Source organism: Strongylocentrotus purpuratus, unplaced genomic scaffold (assembly GCF_000002235.5).
Source record: "Strongylocentrotus purpuratus isolate Spur 01 unplaced genomic scaffold, Spur_5.0 spur5_scaffold_18, whole genome shotgun sequence".
NCBI lineage: Eukaryota > Metazoa > Echinodermata > Echinoidea > Camarodonta > Strongylocentrotidae > Strongylocentrotus > Strongylocentrotus purpuratus.
Window position 1 is genome coordinate 21,181,929 of NW_022145603.1, and position 8,549 is coordinate 21,190,477.

Below are 8,549 nucleotides of genomic sequence, written 5' to 3' on the forward strand. Positions count from 1 at the left end.
ATTCATCTATTGTGGTCCTATTCAATCTGGTGTCCAACAAGGCGCGACACTTTCACCATTTTTGTTCATGCAGTTGTGTAGATCTGCCAAACAACATTATTATTTGTGCATTTATGTGTGCATGATTCTTCATATTTCGAATCTGTGGGATGCCTTACTTGAACTTATGTGCATGGTTGCAATCGTTTCATTTTCAATCATCAACGATAACGATTATAATAAAAATAATAATAATAATGATGACAATAATAATGATGACAATAATGATAACAATTAATCTAATAGAAAAAGAATTAAAATAATATTAATAAAATAGGTTATTAATGATAGTATTCACAATAATACAAATAATATTAATAATAATGATGATGATGATGATGATGATGATAATGTTCGATTTGTAATGCGCCATTGCGAAGGAGAAATCAAATAAAAACATTTGGATTTCATACAAATACTGACAAATGAAATAAAAGGGAATGATTAATTATATTCCAATCCAAATATAAACGATTTTAGATTACTTTTGAACACCTCAACTGATCTGCTTTAACGAATTTGTCAAGGGAGAATAGTTCAAGGCGAAGGTTCCCCATTTCTAATAATAATTACAATAATAAAATAGTAATATTGATATTTTTGTAAATACAACCGAATTATAATACATTAATAATAATAATAATTTTGATGATAGTAATATTAGAAATAATGATGATTATGATTATGATAATACGAATAATAATAATAATAATAATAATAATAGTAATAATAATTGAAATCTGAATTCACATAACAGGTCCAGAGTGTACCTGCTGACGACATAATGCGTGGTCTTGTGCTTTCGCTAGCTGGATCCAGTCCTTCAGACCTGACCAAGGCCAATATCACCATCGATGCTCCGACCCAAGATGACCGCGATGACGTCATTGCTACAAGACCAGGCATCATCGCTCAGGTCAACATTCCACCTTCAGTTGCATCCGTCATTTCGTCCACGGCCCCACTCTCAGGATCGCCGTCGAATGGCAGTGGTGAATATGTCCGGGTCAACTTCAATGTATTTTCAACTCCAGCCCTGTTTATTTCTAAATCATTGCGCACATTCAGTGCAGCTAATGAAGCCTTCAATCGATCGTCTAACTCTCCCGTGATTTCTCTCAGTATTGGAAGAGGGAAAGTTGCAGCATTGACCGAGTTCATCAACTTTACCTTCACTACAATAATGGTAAGACCTATTACAATAAATGTCATTATAAAGTTGTTTAACAAAGTACACTTATTATTTTGTAATCTGCCATTAGCAGTTTTTATAGATAATTACATTTTAGACATATATATATATATATATATTTATATATTTATTTATATATGTATATATATATATATATATGTATATATATATATATATATATATAGGGGAAAATGTAAACATTATATGTATAGCAATCTCTTTTCTCTTTTTTCTTTTTACTCCTGTGTTTGATTCCCCTCATGACAAATGGGCTTTAAACTAAACCAATCAAAGTTGTCATTAATTCTTCCTTTATGTCTTTTTAACTAACTCTATTATGGGTCTTACTTTTTTTGTTATAGTCTGGATACGTGAATCCCATGTGTTCATTCTGGGATGAGGAGCAGGAAGATTGGTCCCAAGATGGATGTGTTCTTGTTTCTGGAATCACATCATCCGATGATCGCTCTGATGAGGAGATCGTGCGCTGTGCGTGTGATCATCTTACCAACTTCGCTGTTATAATGGTCAGTGAAAAGCGGATTAGTGGAGTGAGAGAATGAGTTGAATGTATCAAATGAAATGCATTGCATATGGTCACACGCAAAGTCACACACACACACACACGCGCGCGCACAAAATGTTCGTTGATATTATATATTCGATATTTGATATGTGTGGCATGCTTAATTTTGTTAGGGATGTTATTTGGATCTGCAAAGACCGAATTAATACCCAAATCCCAATTGTTTTTTTTAAACATCACGTAAGCAACTTTGGCGCAAATCGATTTTTGCACTTTCGCAAACAACGCCTCCTGTGCATCCAAGCATGAACACATGCCACAAAAAATGATGCCAAATGATTTGTGATAAAACACTCTTTCGTAAGATGTATAATAATTAACTTTTCATAGATGATTTTTATAATAATTAGCACACTGTAATGCTGGTCTTCAATTGGGTATGAATAATATTTTCACTCTTGAGATCAAAACAAGTTTGAAGGTGTGGTGTCTCGAGTGAAAGGTAGTAAAGTGATATTATTTTGTTTCCATAAGTAATACGAGGTGTCACCACTTTTTTTATTATAATGAACCCCAGATTTCTCAGTTTTCAATTAACGACACATAGACTTTATGAGAGATAATCGTAAAATAATCAGTTTTATTTGAGCATTCGAAGTAGATGTTTCAGTTTGGGCTCAATTTTTTTTCATGTTACAGGATATCCATGGACAGGAGGGTTCATTAATCGAGGCATATAACATCCTGACTTACATTGGATGCTGTATTTCTATCTTCAGTCTTCTTGTCACATTGGCAACCTACCTGTGGAACAAGTGAGCCCATTAAAAAGAAATAATGCAATCATTAATGTAACACAAATGAGACAGAATGTGTAATTAGTCTCTGGTCGTTTTATTTTCAACTTTATTTGGAAGCTTTTGAACGTGGAATAGGTACATACACTATGAAACAGATGCATTTTTAAAATTCATTAAATAATCATGCAAATTCAAATAACCACCTTTTTAATAAAAGTATCTCTTGATCAAATGAGATGGAATACGTATAAACCTGCAGGACAGTTCTGTTTGGTATCACTTCTGTTTGAAGTAATGTACAGAGGGGGAGAAGGAGGAGAAGAAGAAGAAATGGAAAAACAAGAAGATAAACTTCTATAATATTATAAGTTGCTTGGTGAAGAAGGGATGGTGTGACGAGAGTCATAAATAGGTTGCAATTAGTAATAATTTGTTTGTAGCATATCAATATATTCTACATTGATACTCTATCAACTTCGTAAAGCAAACCATCTGCCGTTTGGTGTGCGGTTCGCAGAGAATAAAAAGCATATTAATTTCGAACATCTTTGGCGTACTATTCTCCCATTTGATACCGTCCTAAATAGTTACACTCAGATAATTTTTATATTCAACACGCGTGGCCATTTTGAGGGTTGTGTCCAGTGTTAAAAGAGATACATGTATAAAAGTAAAGCACAACCACGTGATCTCCTCATTTTACAAACATTTCCCCTCGATTTTATTTCGTTTTCTTCTTGTTTGGCGTTTTTGTTAATGTGTTGCCAATCAGGTGATGGTAAACTTGTACATGTATGGTACAATATTGCTTCGACGCTTTCCTAACCTTATTTTAATGTTCCAATTTTGATAGGGATTTGAGGACCAAACAGGCTAACAAGATCTTCATCTGTCTGTGCCTGACATTGCTATGTCTCTACACGACATTTGTCATCATGATCTCTCTCGATTCTACCAGAGATTATCGTGAGGTCCAAGCTGCACCCTGTGGGTTGCTGACGGCCCTAGTTCACTTCTTCGTTTTGTCCTCTATTGCATGGATGGGTGTGGAAGGGTACAATACCTACCTTATTATCGTGAAGATCTTTAACACCTACATCCAGAATTTCATGATCAAGGCTTCCTTAGCTGCATGGGGTACGATATTTGATTCATTATATCTTTTTAATGGGAATATTGCTTACTATTAACATGAAGTGTCTGCATGGTTTTGCAAACGGATTATAGTCCAACAGTGCACATAAATTCGTAAATGTTGCCATTTATGTGTAATTCTTTCGTTACAACCATTATTAACGACATTCGACATGGCATGTGATTTGTACAAAGAAACCCCGGATAGTATAACAATCGAGATATCTTTATCTTTTTTTTAAAGTAGTATAGTGCCGCCATGACCGCGTTAAAAAAATTGTGAGCTGGACAGCACAACAATAACATAAGTAGGCCTATACAAAAAACGGGGAAAGGATAGAGCTTGGCCCACAACTAATGTAGGCTTATTTTGGATTACTAAAACAATCGTATTTCCTTATACACGTATGTCATTACAGGAATTCCTGCACTTATCGTGGTTCTTACTGGAGCTATTGCTAGAGACTCTTATGCTCATGATGATCTGTAAGTGGTAACGTTTGAAAGTTTAGTTGGAATATTGTATTGCATAGCATTAGTTATACTTAATGATCTTCAAATTTCGGATTCAGTAAAATTATATTTATGTACGTTATCGTGTTTCTTACCTGGCGCAGGGGTTGTATTGATCATGTAGGATGCAATTCCAGGGCAAGGCTTGCCTTTAGCGCTTAGAGACTTCGGTGGAAAGCGGTCTATGAGAACCTTTTTTTTTATAATTATTATTTAATCTGGTTTTTAGGTATTTGGTATTTTGGTAACTTATAAGTTAGCAAGTACGCAATTTTATTTGAAATTGGTATTTAAGTATCACTTTCGCGGGTATGTATAGTGATCCAAGTTTTATAAAGGCCACTAAGCGAATTTAGTCACCATACATACTAAAATCTCAGATATTGTTGATAGCGTATGGACAATTACGCTTGGACTTTCCATTAAATAGATTATGTTAAATCATCACAATGACATTTTCTCAGTTAAAATGTTTCAAGGACCATTGACATTTTTAAAAAACTATCGCTAAGATAGTCACTATTGATTGACTTAATTCAGTCTATTTACAAAATGCATATTTACTATCAATAGATGCTTTCTACAATTCTGGGCTCAAATCGGTGGTCTCTTGATTCCCATGTCCATCATCCTCCTCATCAACATTGTCATCTTTGTCCTGGTGGTTCGACAGTTGCTCCGGTCAGCCAACATCGCTGGTCGGGTGAAAAGAGAGGCTAAGGTAGAACGTCGCAAGACTATCGAACGCGTCCAGAACGCGATCTGCATCTTGCTTCTGCTCGGTCTGACCTGGGTTACCGGATATCTTCTTTTAATCCCGTTATTCAGTCAGGTAATTCCAACTGCGTGGTATATATCTATTTTAGAAGTATCTTGAGAACTATATTGTTATAATGATTAGATACACCAGCAATACCTCTGTAGATGTATAGTATTTGAAGAACATGAGAGAGGATACCATATACCTAATTATTATTTATAATGCCAAATCTGTTGTTATTATAACAGGTGGCTCAGCCAATCTTCGTCGTCCTGAACTCCTTCCAAGGATTGTTCATCTTTCTACTCTATTGCGTCCGGAAGCCTTTCATTCGTAAGAAATGGGGGCTAACTTGTTTCGACAAGTTCCTAAAGAAAGAAGCAAGCACTTCCAGCGGTGTGGTAAGCTCGACGGGGATATCCTCGTCATCTGGCGTGATAAGCAAATTGCGTCCAGGAGCCTCGGATAATTACTTGTTGCCTACCAAAGACGACAAACCCGACCCTATGTGTAGGTTCAATCCGACCTATGATGTTAGCCAGGTTGAGGAAGGAGTCACACCACCAATGAGCAAAGATATCCAGAGTTCCACCGAGGAACAGAAGAAGGACACGGATCGTGATGCAACAAGCACCGATGTCGTGACGGTCAGTCTCCCTCTTGATGCATCTGTCGCAAATGTCACTGAGAGAGGTGATGGTGTTCTCTCCACCACGGATGCTGACACGGTCAGTGTTACTCTAGATTCAACTAATTCCAGCAAAGCTACTGACGGTAACGACTATGGTACTTCTACCAACAATGATGCTGCCATATAAGGATGCAGAGGGTAGCACCAAACACAGAGGCCTTTTATCCAATAATATCAAAGCAAGAATAAGGTCTTAAGAGAACATGATGTTCCAATGGAATACTAGGCAGAGGAGGGGTGGACTGGACTGGGTGTCGACTGTGTCCCTTTCCCCTCTCCCGATCATTGCAATTACCAATATACCGTCACCACATATTTGGGCAACCAGGTGTGGGTATTTGTTATCATCTTTATTATATTTCAATCATGAATTTATGTATTTTCAATTAATATGTATTTTATCGATGCTGTTAATTATGATACCATTGTTTTGTTTACCATACTTTATAGTGTATGACCCACAGAAGAGGTCAATTTTTGTTAAACGTATTTTTCAATTGATTGTTATCATTTTTTGTTAAGACATAATATATAATGGGAAAGGAAATTAGGCAATGACAATTGTCATACAAAAACAAAGTTCCCCATTGCTGTCCTTTTTTTGAATTTCTTTGCAAAGGTTGAATAAAATTGTCTTCGCCGAGAATCGAGCCGGGTCACAGGCTGTGAACGGCCATGCCTTAACCACTAAACCACACAGAAAAGGAAGTTAGGCAATGACAATTGTGAAGCTCATAAAAAAAAAATTAAAAAAATCCCCATTGCTGTCCTCTTTTTAAATTTCTTTGCAAAGGTTGAATAAAATTGTCTCCGCCGAGAACCGAGCAGGGTCACTGGCTGTGAACGGCAATGCCTTAACCACTAAACCGCACAGAAAAGGAAGTTAGGCAATGACAATTGTGAAGCTCATAAAAAAAAAATTAAAAAAATCCCCATCGCTGTCCTCTTTTTAAATTTCTTTGCAAAGGTTGAATAAAATTGTCTCCGCCGAGAACCGAGCAGGGTCACTGGCTGTGAACGGCAATGCCTTAACCACTAAACCACACAGAAAAGGAAGTTAGGCAATGACAATTGTGAAGCTCATAAAAAAAATATTAAAAAATCCCCATTGCTGTCCTCTTTTTAAATTTCTTTGCAAAGGTTGAATAAAATTGTCTCCGCCGAGAACCGAGCAGGGTCACTGGCTGTGAACGGCAATGCCTTAACCACTAAACCACACAGAAAAGGAAGTTAGGCAATGACAATTGTGAAGCTCATAAAAAAAAATTCCCCATTGTTGTCCTCTTTTTAAATTTCTTTGCAAAGGTTGAATAAAATTGTCTCCGCCGTGAATCGAGCCGGGTTACTGGCTGTAAACATCAATGCCTTAACCACTAAACCACAAAGAATCCCCCCCCCCCTTCCCCGAGCTTTTTGCAATTACCATTATTTAGTCACAATATATTCGGCTAACCAGGTGATTGCTATTTGTTATCATCTTTATTATATTTCAAAAAAGAAATTATATCTGTACAATTTATATGAAGCTTATCAGAGTATTCATGATCGGAATATTGTTTTGTGTATGATACTTTGTGGTGTATTACTCAGAAAAGATGTATTTCCATTTGTGAAGAAAAACGTATAATGATGATGATGATGGTAAGATGATTTTTTTTCAATTATTAATTGGTTCGATTTATTATTACATTTCAATGACGAGATTACATGTGTACAATGTTTATGAACCTTATAAAAGTATTGATGATCATAATATTTTGTTTATATGAAACTTTGTGGTGTATTACTCAGAGAAGAGGTCTTCCCATTTTTTAAGAAAAACATATAATGATGATGGTGATGGTACTATGATTTTTTTCCTATTATTAATTTGTTCGATTTATTATTACATTTCAATGACGAAACAGATATGTACAATTTGTATAAACCTTTTTAAATTGTTCATGATCAGAATATTTTGTTTATATGACACTTTGTGGTGTATTACTCAGAGAAGAGATTTATCCATTTTGAAGAAAAACGTATAATGATGATAATGACGGTACGATGATTTTTGTTCAATTCATTTTATTCATTTTTATTCATGACATTATATATATAATGAGAAAGGAAAATAGACAGTGATGTTTGTGTAGCTCAAAGCAAATTTTCCATTGCTTTTCTTTTGTGTGTGTGCAAAGGTTGCAAAAGATTGTCTTCGCCGGGAATCGAACCGGGTCACTGGCTAAGAACGCCAATGCCTTAACCACTAGACCACATAGAACCTTACCCCCATCCGCCTTCTCCCAGTATATTTAATTTTGTTCATAATTGTTATTTCAATGACAAAATTATATCTGTACAATTTATTTGTATCTTATCGAAGTAATCATGATCAGAAGATTGTTTTTATATGATATTTTGTGGTGTATTACTCAGAGGAAAGGCATTCCCTATCAAAAAAGTTTAATGATGATGGTGATGGTACGATGATTAGTTTATTCAATTCATTTTTAGTCATTTTTAGTTATGGCACGACTTATATATATCCATTAAATGCGAAAGGAGATTAGACAATGACGGTTGTGTAGCTTAAAGCAAAGTTCTCCATTGCTGTCCCCTTTTTAATTTGTTCTGCAAAGGTTGAAAACAAATTGTCTCCGCCGGGAATCGAACCATTTCATTGTAAGAGAACGCCAATGCGTTATCAATAATAGACCATATAGCGACACCAAATTTAGTTGACAAACAAATTTGGCAAATATCGTGGGAAAATAAATGTACTCCTGCGTTGTTTGACGAAATATAGACAATTTAAGAAGAAGTAATGAAGAAAAAAAAACCATAGGAGATACTGTAATTATACGGTCTATACAGTTTCATGTGCTTCTTAATTTAGATTTTATTAGTCGAAA

The 8,549-nt window shown here is 35.4% G+C and overlaps 1 protein-coding gene across 1 annotated transcript; it reads left to right on the forward strand.

Annotated features, from left to right (window-relative positions):
• Positions 1 to 917: 917 nt before the first annotated feature.
• Positions 918 to 5,782, forward strand: LOC115925230 (adhesion G-protein coupled receptor G2-like). Its single transcript, XM_030988838.1, has 7 exons — positions 918 to 1,031; positions 1,594 to 1,758; positions 2,457 to 2,572; positions 3,411 to 3,694; positions 4,111 to 4,177; positions 4,778 to 5,036; positions 5,213 to 5,782. Exons 1-7 carry the CDS (start codon positions 918 to 920, stop codon positions 5,780 to 5,782), a joined length of 1,575 nt encoding a protein of 524 aa, XP_030844698.1.
• Positions 5,783 to 8,549: the final 2,767 nt, after the last annotated feature.

Bases quoted from the DNA above. Each gene is read 5' to 3' on its own strand.
- LOC115925230 (XM_030988838.1), top strand. From the start codon at position 918: ATGACGTCATTGCTACAAGACCAGGCATCATCGCTCAGGTCAACATTC. The intron at 3,695-4,110 runs GTACGATATTTG...ATGTCATTACAG, and splicing joins GGCTTCCTTAGCTGCATGGG to GAATTCCTGCACTTATCGTG. The intron at 5,037-5,212 runs GTAATTCCAACT...TTATTATAACAG, and splicing joins TAATCCCGTTATTCAGTCAG to GTGGCTCAGCCAATCTTCGT.